Below are 20,450 nucleotides of genomic sequence, written 5' to 3'. Positions count from 1 at the left end.
TGATGTATTTGTTCCAGTGATAAAGAATTATTTTTGAGGTCTCTTCCAACCTAGAAATTCTGTGATTCTGTGATTTATCATCATTTGTTCCAGACACAAAAATATAACCTCAATTGGGCATTTCATTTCATAGTAATTTAGGCAGAACAAAAAATTAAATATTTTGTTCCTTATACTCAGATTACAAAAAACATGTAAGAAGCCAGGCTCAGGTTACACATGCATTTTTTTTCTGTGAAGATACAATCTCAGAATTTAATGCATATCATGCATATTGCTCTGTCAACCCAGGGGTGAGGAAAACGCTTGGCACAAAGTGTCAGATCATCAGATAATTTATAACTGAAACACTGTTCAAACATACTACATTTAGAATAGCAAGTATTTGTAATGCAAAACATTACAAATTGCCACTGAAATAAAATCAGTGCAAATGATCAGCTAAAAACACAGGCAGTCATTTCTGTACTTATTCATAGGACTTCCATATAGTAACGGCAGATGAAACACAAAAAAATGTATTTATAGATCAGAAAATCTGTGTTTCTTTTTCCAACTCAAGCATTCATTTGGAAAGATAAGTGTCTGTGCAGATTCCATATGTCTTCTTTCTCCCACCACCCACCGTTGAAAGTCTTTATTATATATAGAGAATATCCTAACGGAAGACACTTTAGCAATGCCCTTTTCAAAATCATTCCATAGGCCATGGATATGCATCTCTAAACATAAGAAAGCCTACACAAATTAGAGTTATGTAATATACACAACACAAAACATTATTTCAATCACAAGTACAAGCAATGGAATGTGTTTCCACTTTAAAAATACAGATAGAACAATCAAATTAGCTGGGGAACACATACCTCATGCTCACAGATTTTGATGATGACTTTTGCTGTTTGTGTCAATTTGTGATTTCCTGGGAAAACAAGAAAAATGCTTTAACCAAGAAAACTTATGCTAAAATATGATAAAATCAACAGGTTTTAGTTTTAAAAGTCTGTATTAAAAGACAAAAGGGAACATCTAAGAAGATAATGCAAAACCAGTATACACAAAATACATACTTGTAAAAGAAATAGGCAAACAATTATGTTCCCAACAAATACAGTAAAACTGTTAAAGTGTTCCCTTAATCCATCTGCAGCCTGCCCACCACTGATACACTGTAAAGTGATCAACATGTTGCATCATTTCCTCAACTAGGTCTCCTATAAAGCACAGCATCACGCAAAATCGTAAAGCAATGTATCGTCAATTTGAAAAAAGTTTAAGATGGAATGAGCAAGCGACAGCACAGGCAGTATTTGGTCCTAAATTATATGTATGTCAGCTCTTTAAAAAATTATTGTGTTTAGGAACTACAATAATTAGCAAAAAGATACTTTCAGCATTTGCAAGCAAATCTACAACTTGATCTATTACTTTATCTAATCCTGAATTTCATATTCAAGGACATAAGTACACATGTGCATAAGTTCTTACCCCCATTGTAAATAATGCAGTTGTGCAAAATCCATTTGGCATCAGCCAAAAATGCTTCAGTGCAACCGTACATTTTCTTTTTAACATTCTGGAAATAAAAAAATTAAAATGTATCAGGAAACAGAAATGAGTAAGAAGTGAAAGCTTCTTCCTGAACAGTTTCCTACCATAAGTCATACAACTAATAAAACAAAATACTTATTTATAGTAAAACCTGTAATTCTAAATACTTAAGAATCTATCAAATTCATGTTGGTTTTTGATTGTCCTGAAAACATGAACTAAATCAATTCTAATAAAACTAAATTCAATTCTTCAATGTTAAAAAAAAAATACCAAGGGAAAAAATACACCATCCGTTAATTTCCTCAAACAATATTATTTTACTGGCATGTTACTGCTCCACAGAACTCTCGCTTTTTTAATTTTTACAAGGCCCAGAAAAAAATTATTCACCAGACCACATAAGACAGGATGTGTGATATTCCAACCTACCAACTGGGTGAAGTAATTCATTTAGATAAAATCAATCACATGGATTTGTCATACCTTTATAACACAGATATCAACGTCCACTGTAAAGGGACAGAGAATGAAAATGCTTGCTGACTCTTCACCAAGTAGTAGCAGAGCAAAGCTCTGCAGTGCTCCACTATTTATTAACACGGTGGAGAATGAAGAACGTCATGATGTGAAGCACCTAGCTTATTACTGAATTGACAATCAAACTACCATAATCCAACTCTTTACTGTTTCATTTTTCTTCCACATCTCAGGTGCAGTGGAGATTACAATATTTGTTGAATGATCAGTACATAAGTCTAGAATGACCCCTGGTCATACACTCACATGGTCCCAAGACAAATCAATGTACCAGTGATCCACTAATAGCTAACAAACATGATGATCAAATGCAAACTCTGATTAACGAAGTCTCCCCACAGGATGATTCCTGGAATTAGATGCATTTATACAGTAGGAGGTCATCAGTGTAAGTTTGTCTTTTTCATACTGTTTTTCCTTAGCATTTGCTACTGGTTCAGACAAAATAGCAGATTCATTCAGTGGGCATATGATTATTTTCAAGCTATAACTGAACTGGCATTTATAAGCAAAAAAAAAAAAAAACTACAATAAAAAAAAAATTCTAACAACCTCTTTCCTGCCTCCCAACAAACACTCAAGGTATCTTAACCATAGCAATCAAACTGAAAGGATCTTCCTCTCCGTGTTTCATACAAACCTTTTCTAATGTACAAAGGTCCATTGGATGAAAGATATATTCTGCATAATCTGGGTGTTGATCCAGTGAAACTGGCTTTTGAAATGGCTCTGTCTGTTAGGAAAAAAAAAAATCACACTGCATCTTAATTTTGAACAGTTTCATTAATATATATATTTCTAATCAGGCACAAAAACAACAGGTTATTAGTAAAATGCCTAAAGGGCAAAATATTTCTGTAGCATTCATTAAACATTATTTTTCTATTTTTCTAGCATTTTCAAAATGTTTTGATTGTCGACTCAGTATCAACAAAAACTGACACTTTGCTTCTGAAAAGCAGCTCTTAAAGCTTCTAATGCCTCCTCCTAAAAGAAGAGTATTGACCACTCCAGAGTAAAAATACTTGAAGAGCTAAAGTGTATCAAAACTAAAGAGTAACCTTTCCAGAAAGTGCCACTATTGTTGTGCTAAAATACTTATCATAGAGACACCAAAGTTGCAAAGAGCCCATGATTCCACACATCTGGTTTTCCCGACGTATTTTACTGTAACATTGCAGACAGACTCCTCTAACTTATTTATAGGTACAAGAAAGGAACAGGAGTTAAAGCAAGCCACGGCAATTCATCTCAGCATCTTACTTTGATTTACTTTTTTTCTTCACGTGTGAAAACTAGACAAAGCTTGCGCAGTGAAGGAAGAGTGACCAGAAACTGAATCATAGAATCTGTGACTGGAATATCTGAAACTTAGAAGCATGTTGATCTTGAAGACTGAGACAGACTTGTGGAGAGAGGTAAAAGTCAAGAGGAAACAATTTTGCCTCCAAGACAAAAATTCATAGAGCAGCAATCTCAATTGGTATGCAAGTTGATGGCACAGGTTTTCAACACACTGAGAGGAAAACATTCAGTGTTTTACAAGCATATGATACTACTAATTTTTGTGGTAAAAAACTATATTTCTCCTAATAGACAGATGCTAGTATTTCAATTGTTATAATGAATTACCAAACAGCATCTGTGCTTACAATCTTGCCCATGTACCTGGACTGGTAAGAGATCATATCCTGTCACTCCCCTTGTATCTCAGAAATAGCATTGTCCACTTTCAGTGAGTGAGAAAACACAAAGTCCCCTTGGGAAGCCATGCTGTAGTTTCATTAGGTGTACTGAAAATATCTCCAGAAGTTGCATTAAAAATTAAATTTTAAATGCACTCCAAAAACATATATATAGTCTTAACTAATGTTTGCACCAGGTGATAGACAGTACAGAAGTTGTCATATATAGTCCAATAAAATATGCTAGGCTCAAGATCAACAAAAGGAAGCAAAACCCAGTGTTATGACAAACATATGATCCAAGAATACAGAAAAGTCTTCCTTACCCCTGGCTGTTTCATTTTCTGTAGTGCAAACTTCAGTAAATATGATAGCTGTTCAATGGTGAGCATTGTCATAGCTTTACTCTGTGTTTCTATGCATTCTGCAACTGTGATTTTCTAAAAATTAAGATTACAAAATATTTTGTCAGCAAACATTTCAAGGTGAATTCTTCTCCATTAAAACATCCCAGCATTTGAATGGAAGAAAATAATTACGTCCTATGAAACAAAACATTTCTGATGATGCATCATAAGTACTTCAGATAATTGTTTTACTCAATTTTAATTCTGAATACGTTAACAAAAGTTTTTAAAAAAATTAAAAAAGGGAAAGGACTGGAAACTGCATCCATCTTCTATATCACACAAAGTGAATATGGGAATATATAATTTCAATAAAATGCAAGTTCACAGAAATGTGAATAAGTGAGAAATTAACCTGGACTCTAATATGCTAAGTGGCCAAAGAATAGCATGTGATAAACCAATTTACTTTCATTGAAGATACTATGATGCTAATTATTCTCTCCCCAGGAATCATTGGAGAGGAATGGTTAAATTCTTCCTTAGCCCTGCAGAAAAAAAAATAGTAGTAATAATAATAATATTCACTTGTTTACGAAAACCCTACAGCGGCAAATAATTCGAGCACTGCTGCAGAGCTATCAGCCCACAGGAAGAAGCATAAGTTAAGCTAGCTGAAAACGAAGAATGTTTTCAGAGCTAGAGCTGTGATGAAGGGATCACTCTTTGAAATGAGGCCTTCTCTAGAGATGGGAACACAAAGGAAGTTGAAGAGTCATGGTAAGAAGGCAAACACAATCCCGGAACACATACAGAGAAGTGGGGAAGCAACAAGAGATGCCTCCTTTTTTGTACAAATTCTTCTGATACCATTACCAAGAGGTCATACAGGAATACAACAAACGTTCAGGAATGTAAAAAAGCTGCTTCTATCTCACACACATGAAAGAAATCCACTCCTTATAACAAACTAACCTCACATTCTGGGCAAAACCAATCCCCCTCTGGTTCCGCTGTCAGTTTCAGACACTTAGCATGATAAACCCGAGGACAGAGTTCACAGCAGAGGACTTGGCCTTCCCGATGACAAACCCAGCAATAGAAATCATTCCGTCCATCCTGTGGTACAACATCAACAGGGTCTGTGGTGAGTGGCTGCTTCATATAGTAAAACGGACCATGTCTTAGTTCTGACTGAAATGTAGGCAAGAAAAACAGGTTTGGTTTCAAAACAAATTTGCATTTTTCAAATAATAATATTCATTATATAAAACAAGCAGAAATCTACAGAGTTTGATTAACATTTATGTAAGAACATAATCCTTTTCATTGCACAAAATCATTCATAAAGAGGTTTACTTTCTCGTTCAGATAACAAATGCTGAATTACACTCAACACTCAAAATAAATCTTTGTGGCGAGGACATAATGTGCAGGTCACGCAATCCAATGAATATCAGTAAATACTTTTATCTTCAAGAAAAGAGTGTAGCTACAAAGGTTATATGTCCTCTGAACTCAGAATTCCATGGGACTCTGGAAGCTAAATACTGAGAGAGATTTAGTAGTGGCTAAACCTAGGACAACTGAAGAAGTTAGTCATGAAACAAGAAGCTGAACATGACGCAAATCTGTCCTAAGTTGCAGCAATTCACAACTTTTTAAAATCAAGAAAGACAGTGCTGGTTTTAATTGATAAGGCAAACCATGGAGTAGGGTGATACAGGAGCAGATTCACATCCTTAACAGGGTGTGCCAAAGCAGCATGAACCCTGGAAAAGATTTCATCTACCATTTAAATGTGTATCAAAATTTAAGACTCACAATCTCCACTGGTTTGCCTGCACTAGAAAACAGTGTTAACTTCATAAACTGCATGAACTTGACTTTCACTTGAGCCTCAAATAGCTCAAGGATGACAGTTGATATCAAAACACAACAGTTGAAGATTCTGGGATAGCCAAAACGGGTCAGAGACCCAAAGTTTATTAGATTGAATTTGAAGGGATTATAACATTTATTGGAAAATAAGTACTGTTTATCAATGACAAAGGAACTAAAGTTCACTGGTTGGTATTAACCATAGGCACAGTTTGCTGCAGAGGGGATGGAGGGAAATAATCTTATCTTTAAGCTATTTACTGTAATTTTTTTTTTGTTTGACATAAAACCATTTGTTCATGACATTATTTTAACTATCCAACTGGCTGTTTGTAGTTTGCAGAAGCGTTTTGTTTGATTCTCAGGAAATTTTGTGTGCTTCCTACACCAATTAACAGCTCCACAAGTTCTTGAGCCCTTAAACTGTCACATGCCTACGTGACTCATAAAACAGTGGAACAATATGCATGTTCCAAACCTTTGCAGCATCCTGTACAAAACTACTCACACAGGACAAATACTAAAAACCACAAGCCATTATCATGCCGGTTTGGACTGTGATCTTTCTAGATTTATTACGTTACAAAGGACAAGGTCTAATTATTTTCATGAATAGAGGATGTTCAAGGTGCAGAAGTGATATTCTATGACAATTCAGCTAAAGATTATATCTCAAAAGATACATCAGAAGAGATATTACCTGTAATTATCACATATTGTATAGCATTTTAGGCAAAGAAGGAATGTCACTGTAATTCCAGAAGTGTTTTGCTACCTACAGATTCACAAGAATTTCTATGTTTTGACAGTCTGCATTTCCTATTCTACAGACAATACAGCTAGTAAAAAGGTACTTGCTCCCACCACAGAAATGGACCAGGTATTATTTTCTGTACTTTCTCTGTGTATGTTTAATTATATAATACAAGTTTTTTTTATATGGAAGGTTCAAGGAAATCCTGTGGAATAAAAGGGATAAGAAAAGGCTTTTCCTACATTTCTAATGTATTATTATGCCATTCAAACCGAGACAGAAAGACACATGTAAACACAGAGTGAAAAAGAGAAAGCTGCAGTTTACAATTCAGAAGCAGATTTTGTTTGTAGTTGCATGCACCACAGCTATAAGACCAAAATCTCAATAGCCTATACTTATACATAGATGCAACTATGGGGCGTTGTCTTCAACTGCAGACAAAGCAAATTACCAGTAAAATTTATTGCATACTTCGATTTTCAAGTGGATATCCACACTAAAATCGTAAGAATTAAAGATCCTGTTTTAAAATCTGTAAGACACTACAGAAAAATGATCTCCTAATATCTAAATAAAAGAGTCCATTTCTGCTAGAAAATGAGAGGAATCAGTTGTCTGATCAAGGATGTTCCTATCATTTAGACATCTATCAGCTTATTTTGCCTGAGCTAAGTTTAAGGACAAAAAAAAAAAAAGATTCAAAAATGATCTGAACAACAAAACAACAGAAAATCTCAACTACATCAAAAGACCTTTTCAGTTGTTCTAATCAGAGCAAAATGTTTTAGGAGTTTAAGTTTTAGCAGTCTTGAAAGAAAAACTTTGTTTTCTCATCAGTTTCACTAGCAAGCGTCCAGGATGTGGAGCAGTTTAAAGAGCCTGCAGTGAAGCACAGTAAAAGCCAAATTGGCCACAGTAAACTAGTTCAACAATGCCTACACATGCTATTACTGGACCTGCCAATTATCCTTCAATAAAATATACTTAACACTGAAAGACTTCTTTGGCCTGAGTTATTCACAGTTTTCGTTCCAGAATAGCTGCAGTTATTAGGAATTTAATATTCTTTCTTAACCAGTGCAATTGTACCATACTAATGTTTAATATGGATGCTATTAATGAGGAAAAAATGCTTTAAGCCACAGAACTTAATCCTGTGTTTTCATGATATTGGCAAAAATGTACTAACATGCAAAAGGGCTTTGAACAACACAGAGGTATGTTATCTGTAATTTAGATGAGAAAAAATTTCAGTAGGGCTAAAGATTGCTTTCATGTAATCTGTTCCAGGATGATGCAGCTGTTTTCTAGCATTTGGTGTTCAACATAATTCACATAATTCTTTCACTTGCATCATACATTGAATCAGAATTTCTCAAAGTCCTCTGGAGTTCTTCTAAGAGCTACAACAAATGCTATGAACTCAGTATTCAGAAGACACTGAAAATAATGTTTCAAACATGAAAACTGAAAAATGCTGCCAGCATTTGATTCATCTAGTTTGATAGCAGTGTATACTGTCTGCAAATTAAAAGAAAGGAGAGGGAATCTGCATAGTACCAAGCAAGGGAACAGCTGGATTATTGTTAATAATTGGTAGTAGAAATGAGAATAGATTCCCACTGACACTGTGGTATCTTTCTTAATCTAGTAGATAGTGTCCCCAAACACTTCCTTCTAATGGTTTAAATTAATGAGAGTTTTTAGTGTTGTTGTTATTATTTCTATATTCATTTATAATCCTTTTGTTCGAAATAACACTTACTGGTTATGTCTTGTTAGTTTTATGAAATAAAGCAGGACACAGGTACTCCCTCTTTAAAAAAAAAAGTCCACAGAATAAAAAATAAAGCCCACCCAAATCCAACTTAAAAAACTCCTACACCCACAAGTGTATACTTCTTATAGTATGAAAACTGTGTTTCCTAATGAGGAAATGGCATCTATTCATCTGTCTCTAAATCCTTCATTGTTTCACATCCTAGGATAACAAGACCATGACTTCTCTTACCTGCTCTTTATTATTACTGTTCAATAGACCAGGTTTCTTTTTCTTTTTTATAGGACTTGTTGATGCATCTTGTGGTGAGTGGCCATTAGAGGAATGTGGAGGGCTGGGAAACTTCCTTTTTTGTGCTGTGCGTTCGACAGAGCCAGGATCTATAACAGATAAAAGCAACACTCTTAAGGAGTACATATCAATGAACAACATTCAGACAAGGATACGGTTTGTCATTCATACTCCACCACTGAATAGAATAAAAATTCTCAATTGCCTTTCATCCAGTCACTTACAAAACTGGAATCATAGACTTGCTAAGCTGTGCCACTGTTAAGTGAATACTCAATATATTAATTTAGATTAACATTACATTTTTTCCCCCCATGGAATTCTGGCCATTCATATAATTTTAAATTTTAGTATCTTTTGAAGTGTAACAACAATTACATTCTGTAGTGTAACAGAATTTGCAGAATTTGCACAGAGCACTGTTCCATGCAAACCTCTGCAATACCCCTTAAAAGAAGAATAAAAATAACAATTTATGACAACTTCACAATGCAATTTAGAAAGATAAACAACAGAATTTATAACATGATAAATGACAAGGTAATACACTCTTCCTATTTCCAATATTTAAATATACCTACTGAAATGTGTTAATAGAAAAAAATCAAATTGTCCAATAGTCTGAAAATAATATTACTTCAAATACTTAGTCGTTTGTAGTACATGCTAAATTGAATTGTAAAAAAGATAAAATTAAGACAAGGCTACCACTCAAGTAGTAATTTTTGACAGCTAGATAGAGTAACAAAAAGAAAGTGACACAATTTTTTAGTGTCCTTCGCAGTCAGCTCTTGCATTCACCAAGCAAATTACTAGAGCAGTTTAATAAGTCACAGTTACAATCTATGCCCAAAGTTATTACTCCATGTAACAAAGCTGGCCAGAAGGGAACATGTGCCTGTGTCTCAGCTGCTCTTAGTCGTGGTTTGCTATCTTAGTGTAAGCTCATCAAGCAGCTTAAACTAAATAGCAGCAACTTAAGTAGCCCTGGTGTGTGCCCAGGTGGCTATGAACTGAAAAAATTCTTGAGAGACAGAGAGAGGAAATTGAAACAAGTCTGCCTATATATTGTGTATCTTCTAGTCTGTTTCACTCCTCCAATTATGCTAAAAAGTTATTAATACACTTAAGAAAAATAAAATATATTTAAAAAAATCACTGACAAGCTCATCAGAAATATCCTAGGTGAAAATGTGAGCATTTGCAACTTTATTTTCTCAGAACAAAATTTAAATGACTCCTAATGAATATGGAAGACTCAGCTTAATTACAAAGTACTAATGTTTTTCAAAAACAGAAAAACACAAGCATGCAATCAGCTGCAATTGACAATCATAGTTCAGTGAAACAAGTTTGACAAAACAAGTGAAAGATTAGCAGATTTTTTAAAAAAAAAAAGTTTCATTTTTTCTTAAGTTTTTGATGTAACAAAATTAAATGATAGATAAAACCCAAGGGGTCAGAAGTCACCACTCTCATAAAGACAAATAACTGAAACCTCCCCAAAGTCACTCCAGTATTTTCAATTCCCTACTCACTTGTGCTAGTAGAAGTGCTTCTGTGGCTGCACACAAAGCCATTGAGAAATAAAATCTGTCTAAAAACTAACTTTTGGCTGCAGCTCTTTATTCTGTGGTCCCACTCACTGCACAGCCACATGTGCGTGTAACACATTCAGCAAAGCAGCTACACAGGTGAGAACAAAGGAAGGAAACAGGAAATGCTTGGGGACTGAAGCTACCTTGACAGCTTTTATGGCAGAGTAGTTTTTGGCAGCTATTTGACAGAAGCCAAAGTCAATCAAACTGCTGGCTGGGATGATGCTATTATCCCTTCCCTCCTGGATATGTGATCTTTCCTTCCAGGCCTCACTGAATGATGGGCTCAGTTGCATCAGGTTGCTAAGCCAGCAGAACTCACTGAAATGCTTCACCTGAAGTCTCCAATGAACGTCAGAACAGAAAGGTACCAGAACAACAGCCAGTAATTTATCAGCTTATCAGAGCATGTATGTTGTCAATAGTTTGAAATTTAACACAAAAAGGTCCACCAAAGAATACTGAAGGTTTCCCCAAACAGAAAAATACTGAAAAACACAGCATTAGACCATGTCATGTGGGCAGTGGATGAGCACTGTTTTCCCCACAAATGCCTCCTAGTCTGAATTTTAAGTATTTATTGAATGAGAAAGTGTCACTGAGCTACAAGGTAGGCCCATGGTCTCCTCAGTCCTCCACAAAACAGATACCAGAATGCTGTAATAAAGAGCTGAACGTATTTGGATAACACTTTACTTCCATAATTCTTCACGTCTCCCAGATCCCAAAATGAAAGGCATATTAACCTCATCAGCATTACTATCAAAATCAATTTAACCTTGTGTGAGGAAGATACACAAAAACATTCACAAGACTAAAGACTGGAGAACACTTTTGCCAGCATAACCATAGCACGTAGGTAGCACTCCCAGCCATCTAATCTGCCTGGGGCAGATGTCCTGGGCCTGCTCCAGTTTACAGCCAATCATCTTAAATCAAAGTGAGGCTAAAATGCCATTCAGAAGTCAATCATGCCTGAGATGCAACAAGGTTCACCAGAGGAGCTAGCAGATGGCCTGAGGAGGTAATATTTCAGGTATCTGATTTGAAGCCACTGCCACTGTTTTTGTCAGGGCTCTCAATTAGCAGGGCAGGCTAGTCGAGTGTCCCAGCTCCTTCCAGTTCCCAGTCCTCTTGGGTAGCACGTCACCTTCCCATAGCCTGTATTAATCCCCAGTGCCTTCAGGCATTGTTACAGAGCTACCTGAATTTGAACAGCTGTCACTCTACTCTGCCTGCAGAGCCAGTAGCAAGAGATGCGTATGGAGCCTGATTTAGATCTTCAGAGAACAATGCAGTTGACTTGCCTCCTCCTACCATACAGCCAGGGAAGATTGGACATGCTGCTAACTAAGGTGCTTTCATCAGGCAGCTGAGGTTAGGTGGACTGGACAGAGCTCTGGGATTTTATATACATGAACCAGCATCAGCGTAAGAAAGAGAGCTTGTCAGAACAAATTAAATATAATTCCTTTCTACAACAAAACCACAGATACCACAAATAACATGGCCACTGACGTGTTCTCTTTAGACATTCCTAAAAGAGCCAAGGAAATGAAGTTTATTTTAAAACTGTACACAAAATAATGCCCTGTGAAATTGAAGTTGGACTGAATCTCATTCAAAGATGAGGTAATTTGTCACATAGCACAAATCTTAGAGGGTCAATGACACAATGAAAAACTAGAATAGATTTCCAGATGACCTCTGTATTTTCAACAAATGTGAAGGTCAAACTGTCAATAAGAAGAAATAAAAAACTGGCTGCAATAATGATTTGCACAAATGGAGCTAAGGTTAACAAGCTAGGCAGAAATTGAAAGATTTTGAACAGCAGTTGAGCATATGCTAATAATGAATTAATGACTTGCCTCAGCTATGAAAACGGCCAAATGACATTGATGTAAAAATAGGAGCGATACATACAATGTAGTCTTAATAACCTTGGAATGCTTGCTTATAAAGCTTACATTTATTGAAAATAGCATATTTTTGAGTGGACAGAGTAAAACATTATCAAGAAACTACATAGTTACAAACGTAGAAAAACCTTGAGAAAACATGGTCAAAAAGCTCCATGATGCCACTGTATCTTACTCATGATTCAAGTTCAAGAAGTGAACTGAAGCTGCACCTAAGCATTTTTAAGACATACTCTGTCCACACGTATGGAAGAAAACGTAAAGAAAGACGGAAAAGGTGTAGTAGAAGAACTTCTGTAAATGAGAAGTTGTAGTGCTCCACATTAACTTGTGTCAATCAGTCTTTTATAATTAGCTTTATAATTATAATTAGCTTTATACTCTACAGGTGGGCCCAGACCTATCAGGTGTAATGACAAGTATTTTTTTCTCCATTTCCTGGACCTTTTTAACTTTTTTTTTCCCAAAAATATGTAACTGCACAGAAAATAGCATCTGTTTTGACTTCTTTCCACATGATTGTATGGAGAATTTGGTGCTATACAGTGATTTATGATTGACCAAAAGCTTGGTAACATGTCAAGACAATGATTAAGAATTGGGGAAATTGTAAATAAATATGAAAAACATCTGAAAAACACAAAGAAGCTAAATGGAAGATACAACTGAGGGAAGGATGAGAAATTTAGAAGCATTTGTCCATCCTGAGTTTTGTTCATACAGAATAGCTGCACTAACTTAACCCCACACATAATTTTGACAATACCAGGAAAAGCGTCTACTCCTGGAGTTACATAGGCACGGCTATTTCAGCAGTGCTGCCTAGCAGAAATGTTGCGTTGGCTGTCAGAGAAATTTTTCTGTACGCATAAGATACAAAATTTCAGCAGAATGTAGTTAAGCTTGTGTAAAGTAATAATAATTAAAAAAAAAAAAAAAACACACACATTTTATGTTCTAAATTGTCTTTGGCACTAAGAAATATGATTTTTTCCCTCCTACCCCTCCCCTTTCTACAACAGTAGCCTACATGTAGGACCAGTTATTTTCTCACATGCCTATGCTGAATTAAACCAATACAGTATGTCTGAGACCATTACTGTTACTTGACTTGTTTCAATTCAAGTGAATCTGCCTCCTACTCCTTTAGGCCAAAATTCAGATTAGTTTGACAATACAACAAATAGTCAAATAAGATATGTCCTCTAAATATGAGAAAAATACGTCTGCTTCTCTCCGCCTCCTTAAGCAACTATGACAATAAAAATCGTAACACGGGTACAACTACAAGTGACAGATTAGGGTTGTTTTTTTGTTTTGTTGAGATTTTTAGTTTTCCTTCTTTGTTTTGTTTTCCAATTCAGCTAATCACATACAGAAGCTGGCAGAAGAACTCCTTTGGCTGGCACATGCTTCATATATCCCAAGAGAGCTGAGCTAATACAGCTATCATGAAAGAAACACTGCAGCAGTGTCAGCTAAACCAAAACCCACAACTTAACCAAAGCGATCAAACCTAAAACCCAAACAAGTTCTGAATTCAAATTTTTCATTAAAGTAGAATGGAGCTTACTCAGCACGGAAACTGTTTGCATTCAGAGCAATCAGCAAAAACTGCATGGCACCAGTTTTTTTCTCATCCTGCCATCACCACGTGGCACAAACAGTATGTACAATGTCAGGCTTTGTTTCTTTTCTGTAAGCTGCAGTTCTCAACGAGGCTTTTCCACACGCTCCTGAAGGAAGCCATAACTAAATTTCTCTTACTGTGAAGTGCTGACCATGCCTTAATCCTTGTTTTCCCAATGCAGTGACCTGAAGAATTCTCTCTCCCTCCTCGAAACAACATCCTTAAAGTACTTGCAATGACCTGTGAGCTTGAGTTTCTCTCCAGCGAGTAACTCCCTCAGCATAACTCACTGAACAGACTTGGGCGTTTATTTCCAGAGCATACATACGTAGGCACAGCTTGAACCAGGAGGGTAACAGAAGCATATAGCATTCTGCCCTTTGGCTTCCATTTCTTACTCCCATTTCTTACTCCAGTTACTCACATAACTGCCACCAGAGGAGTACACTGTGACACTGCATGTGGCGCCTTAGCTCTAGTATGCAAAGAAGAAAATAAGGTGTAAAATTTAAGTTCTGTATTGACTTACCTCCATAATGTCATACTTTCTCACTTTCAAATGATGTTTATTCCAAAGCTGTCTGATTCAGATCAGAAAAGGGTTAAGCTGCTATTAGCTAAACAAGAACTGAACTGCAATTCAGTTACTGCCAAATCCAAACTACACTTTAACTGGAAAAAGGTACTGATTCAATACTGATTGAACCAATGCAATAATGATCCCATAGAAATATATGTTTGGTTAACTGATTTTGAAAACTACTTTACATTTGCATTAAACTAGTGTAATTTTCTTCTGTGGCTCAAGCCTGAAAATATTAGGGATTTTCAAATAAACAAGTGGTGACTCATAAAACACACAAAAACTTACCTGAATTATGATTTTTGTGTTTTTTGTTTCCAACTGACAAGTTACTGAAATGCCAAAAGATTTTCTGGAGGCAATGTAAGATATAACTTTACGAAAAATAAGGAACAGACATGAAAACAACAATGCAAAGGCATTTTCTTTCAGATTTAGTTGTGCTGGTAGAATAGTCTACCTGAAAAGGCAGGGGTCAGACTTACAGTTACACAGCACTCAGAAAGAAGTTAATATGAAATGTTCGGTACTCTAAATGAAGGGCATTACAGAGAAATAATAAATGAACATTTCGTTGAAGATTATATGATAAACCAATTGTTCTACTGAATAATTTTGCCAAACAATCTTACTCCAATTATTTCTCAATTTTTGAGATTTTTAATTTTACCTCCACATTATTTAAAAATTGTTTCTAGTGCAAGTGAAAAAATACACTTGAAATAACCTTCTAAGTTCTCAGTAATAGCTACTTGTTTTTCATCATTAGTTTATTATTAATTGTTCTACAATGTTACCAACATTGACATAAGCACTGATGAGTGCTCTCCCAAAGCATCCATTGGGAAATGACATGCTAGCCTGAGGTTCACCTGAAGTTTAGAAATCATTGTTTAAACATGCCATCACGTAACTACAGGATCAGTAACTACTGTTCACAGAAGACTGGACTAACTTCACCTAGACTATCACTTCTTCCTTCCTTCCTCCTCCTCAAAAGCTCTGAGCGCATATGCGTTAAATGGTTTGAGGAAGAATTCTGAGACAAAAAGGAGCAATACTAGCTCCAACGTGAGCATCACAATTGTCTGATTTGGTAGATCAAGCTTCAATTACTTACAGTTTCTGGAAGTATGAAGGCTCCCATTTAAACTTTTTTATTATTATTATCCTGAATGGTTGCTAACAGATTTATGAATTTTCAAACCCATTACCTATCATACTATAGCATGCTGAATTATCTACAAAATGCTCAACAATATGATGGATAACTCTTTTAGAACATATATGCCAACTCTGAGGCATTTTAATCTTATGCCAGGATTTTGAAATATTACCCAGTTGTGATCAACCACTAAAGCCTGTTTACATTCCAGAAACTTCAACTGATGCAATTAACCCAATCCAGTTGCTTGATGTACAAAATAACTGAGGTTAGCCATGGTTGTGTAAATCCTGATTAATTCTTACATTACAGTTTTGGGCAAGTACATAAAGACATTGTTACATGTCTTCAGTGCAGGACTTTGAAAGATAAAAACAAGGAACATATGCAAACCTCTGGCAATATAGCAGAGGTAAGCAGCTTATAAACTACAGCCTGGCTGTAGGGGGACTTGCTGCCCCAAGGTACTCCTGAAGACCCTCTGCACTACTGAAAAAAGTCTCAGGCTGTACTGCTTTGAACTGAAGCATTCTCAAATTATTTTTCACATTGAAGCAAGAATTTCATACTTGGTAGCTATCCTGGTTTCAGTTAGGACAGAGTTGATTTTTCCTCCTAGTAGCTGGTAAGGTGCTATGTTTTGGCTTAGGATGAGAAGAGTGCTGATAACATTCTGATGTTTTAATTGTTGCAGAGCAGTGCTTACACCAAGCCAAGGACGTTTCAGCTTCTCACTCTGACCTGCCAGCAGGCAGGCTGGGGGTGCAGCAAGAGCTGGGAGGGGACAGACCCAAACTGGCCAAAGGGGTATTCCATCCCATCTGGGGTCATGCTAAACAATATATAAGGGTCGCTAGCTGGGGTGGGGGAGCCGGGCTGCTTGGGGTTAGGCTGGGCATTGGTCAGCAGGTGGTGAGCAATTGCATTGTTTGTACATATTATTAGTAGTAGTACTATTATCATCATTATTGTTATTATTATTATTGTTATTATTTTTCTGTCTTAATAAACTGTCTTCATCTCAACTCACGGGCTTCATATTCCCGTTTCTCTCCCCCATCGCAGAGAGGGAGGGGGGAGGGTGAGTGAACAGCTGTGTGGTGTTTAGCTGCCGGTGGGGTTAAACCACAACAGTATCAGAAAGTTGATAAACAATGTTTTATTATGAAATTGTTACAATATATATAATTTATTCGGGAAATTTGATTTTACTGATCATTTTGTATTTATACATGTATTCAAAATAGCTGACCAAAGTCTTTACTGCTGAGAGGTGCCCTTAAGATGCCTTCAATACAAACCTTCTGCAGGACAAAATCTGTACTAGTCAGAATTCTCACCATTAAGTGTAGTAGTGTTTCAGGATATCATTTGATGACACAGCTAAGACCATCTAATGACTAATTGTCACTGACAGGACAAGTCTGATCCTATCAATGACATCTATCCAACTCCCTAGTAATCTGGTTCAGGGAGATAAGCACATATAAAACTGCTTCTGTACCCAAGTTCTTAACTCACTTAGAATAGGACTGGCTAAGCGCCAGTATACATCTAGATGCAAAGGAAACATAAGGAATGTATGACTCATGAAGGGATGGAGAGAGTTAAAGAACTCCATTTGACTAGTTACTAGGCAGGCAAACAGAGTACTAGCTGAAATACAGCTGAAGCCTTTATGGAAGTCCATCCGCCACCAAGGCTGACTTCTATCAACAGGTAAGTAGATGAAAAACTGACCTGAGAATTATAAAACAAACAAACAAAATCTTCAAATTCAACAGTATGAAAAAGCTCATTGATGAGTTTACTGCTGTCCAAAGAAAACAAGTACAAGTGAAGACAGAACTGCATCAGACAATGATTTAGCTGGTTCTACTGCTCTGGGAGCACAACCTGGAAACATTCAGGAAATTCTCCAGAAAGCCTTGAAAGCTCCATCTTGAAATACTTAATAAACAAGTATAAAAAGTAGTCCATAGGGCTGGAAAAGAAATACAACAAGATGTTTCTGTCCAATATGTTAATGTATCATATACAGAAGACAAAATATTACAATAATCTAATCTCTGGCCTTTCTCCTTTGCTAAACAGATACCGAATCCATTCTGTTTTCTCAGACTCTCTTTATTCTCTTTAATACATCATCTCCCATTTCCAGTTTTCAGATGCCTTACACCTGCTTGTTCTGATCAAGGCAGCAGTATATTTTAAAACCCCATCTTTACTGAAGCTGCACTTTCACAGCTTATAGGAAGACCTAAATTAGAACTGCTACAGTAAGTCTGCTCCTCCTCCTGACTATTGCTATAGACTCACTCTTAGACACCACATTCTGAAGCATAAGAAGTCTCAGCTATGGTTTTATGTTTTCATTTCATTAGAGCCTAAACCCATCTAAATATTGGCTGCCAAACCTCTGCCAGGACACTTCCTGCACTCAACTGGTATATTCCTGCCCTCTATCTTACACCAGTTCTGGCAATCTACCAAGCTATTTCAGCACACTAAGCTAGTAGGAAACTATGCATGTTTTATGGTTCAGTTAGTTTCCTGTCAGCTTAGCTATTGACGGAAGTGGATAAAACTGCAGCACTGAGCAGTTTGACCAGCTTAGTCTGCTTTGAAACCACCATCTTACTTAAACCAATTCAAAAGGCTATGTTGACACCTTTGTTACAGATTAAACAATGCATGTTTCAGCTTAGCCTAAACTGAACTGGAATTGATTTATAACAATTAGAATTAAACTGTTTATTCCAAAACAAGAACATCTATGAAGAGGTCTGCATAGATCTAGCTGGCTTTAAAACATTCTATTTCATTACAACTATCACTACCTGCTATACAAAGCACACTGTAGCAGAGCAACTAAGGCTACAAACTTGGAGCACATCAGCTTCCCCAGGACAAATGTGAAGTTAAACAATACTGTCAATTTAACTTCTGCACAAGCTTCTCAGACCATCAAGAACAAAACCACAAAACACAAACAGAGCTCTATGCTTAACGGTTCGTCTATATAGGGTCAATTTCCTCATCTACACCCTTTCTAAAACACACAAAGCAAAATTCTGAACAAGATTAATGTTACAAGAGGAAGCATTACTACCACTATCACACCAGTATAGAACCTTGCCACATTTTTTCTACCTTATCCACAGTGTAACAACAGTTTTTAAATTCTGGTTTGTGAATTTTCTATAGCAGAAACACTGCATGGAACTAACAGAGAAACTCATCTCAATACATATAACAAACCAAGAAAGGTTCATTTTAGCATGCCTAGAACATGACCAACTCTAGTACTAAGCAGATGACATTTATGTTCCGCAGTCATTTCCTTTTTATTTTCTATGCAAACTTCCTATGCATTCAACTAGTATAAGTTCTACCACCTTATAACAAGGCTTATAGGTAAGTCTTTATTTATTTACTTATTTTGTGTCCCACAATGCTTCTTCACCGACAAAAATGTAGCTGAAAGGGCTAAGAATGGGTGATGGTTATTTTTCCCCTTAGAATAGTGCAGGCACAGGTTTTGCCCAAGAGACATTTCAAATTTAACAAACCAATTAAAGAAAATGGATAGTCAGTGAAGTATAAAAGCACGAGTCTTTTTCTTACAGGTTAACTTGCTTAGAATTGAACAGAGCCCAAGCAAGGGAAGCTGCAAGATGATGTGTGAGAGCCGAGATTGCGAGTTGAAAGACTGCCCCTCTCAATAACCATGAGGGATTAAATCAGCTTACTGTCCTGGGAAATTTCATCTTAACCCTACAAGAAAAGCAGAAGTTTTCCTGTGGGCTTAATTCATTGAATCACTACACCTTGAGGTCAGACCAGGACTACAATTAAATGCAAGGGAACTGCAACCTGTTGTATGGATCATACATTTGCTTCTGTGCTGAGTAAACAGCAGTGCTAAAATTGTAGAGAACTACATAAACAGGTATTAGACTCATAAACGGCTTTTAGATATTGGATGTCAGACTGACATAAGTAATAGTTTACCTCACTTGATGCTTGTGAAACTCTTATTAGTATCAGTATCTGTGTCAAAGTCTTTCTAAGGTGAACTGAAGCGGAAATATGACTTATCACCTCCTTTGTCTCCAATATTGGCTGGGATCTGACAAGGACCACAAAGGAGTTATGTGGTGGGACCACAAAGCTGGGAGCAGGGAGGACCGAGAATTTCCCCTTTCAGTTACAATCGTTTAAAAAAAAAAAAAAGGTTAATTTTCTGCTAGCTAAGCAAACAGAAGTATAGAGAAAAGTAAACATTACAAATAGTTCAGGGATGGAGACTGGTGTGCAAGACAAGAAGCAGAGAAGGGGGAAAAGTACAGGGAGAAGGGGGGCCAAAATGAGGAACTGAATCTCTTCTGAGCTGTCAGATGGTAGGTATTACACTATCTAACCATACCAAGAGAACTGAAACAAGAAAATTACTGTCCATTAGTACACATATGACCTAAATTCAATTTAATAACCATGTTATCTCCACAAGATCTGTAATTAACAACAAGAGAATGAAGATGACCTGTGCCAAGCTTTTAAGACAATTACATCTGTGCAGTCAAGAACTGACAGGACTTAAGACCCCTGTAGTAGAAATGCGTGTGTGCATCAGAATTTAAACAGGATGGTAGTATCCATTGCTGCTGTTTTACAGAAATAGCTTTCAGGTAAACTGAGCTACAAAGTCAGCTGCAAG

The 20,450-nt window shown here is 36.4% G+C and overlaps 1 protein-coding gene across 7 annotated transcripts in view; it reads right to left on the bottom strand.

Moving 5' to 3' along the window:
• ZMYND8 (zinc finger MYND-type containing 8) overlaps positions 1-20,450 on the bottom strand; it is a 65,123-nt gene that overhangs the window by 25,498 nt on the left and 19,175 nt on the right. For 6 of the 7 annotated variants that reach the window (XR_011102003.1, XR_011102002.1, XM_068700736.1 and 3 more), the window contains exons 3-8: positions 8,773-8,921; positions 5,099-5,317; positions 4,103-4,216; positions 2,732-2,824; positions 1,489-1,576; positions 867-922 (exon numbers count right to left, since the gene is read on the bottom strand). Coding sequence is in view for 5 of the 7 variants with exons in the window: in XM_068700736.1 (XP_068556837.1) it covers positions 867-922; positions 1,489-1,576; positions 2,732-2,824; positions 4,103-4,216; positions 5,099-5,317; positions 8,773-8,921 (719 nt within the window). In the remaining 2 variants the exon portion in view is untranslated. The remainder of the gene's footprint in view (positions 1-866; positions 923-1,488; positions 1,577-2,731; positions 2,825-4,102; positions 4,217-5,098; positions 5,318-8,772; positions 8,922-20,450) is intronic. The other variant, XM_068700738.1, reaches the window with a different exon arrangement.

The sequence above is a fragment of the Anas acuta genome, chromosome 16, assembly GCF_963932015.1.
Source record: "Anas acuta chromosome 16, bAnaAcu1.1, whole genome shotgun sequence".
Taxonomy (NCBI): Eukaryota; Metazoa; Chordata; class Aves; order Anseriformes; family Anatidae; genus Anas; species Anas acuta.
Note: the sequence above shows the minus strand (reverse complement) of the source record. Positions and strands in the feature narration are given on the sequence as shown.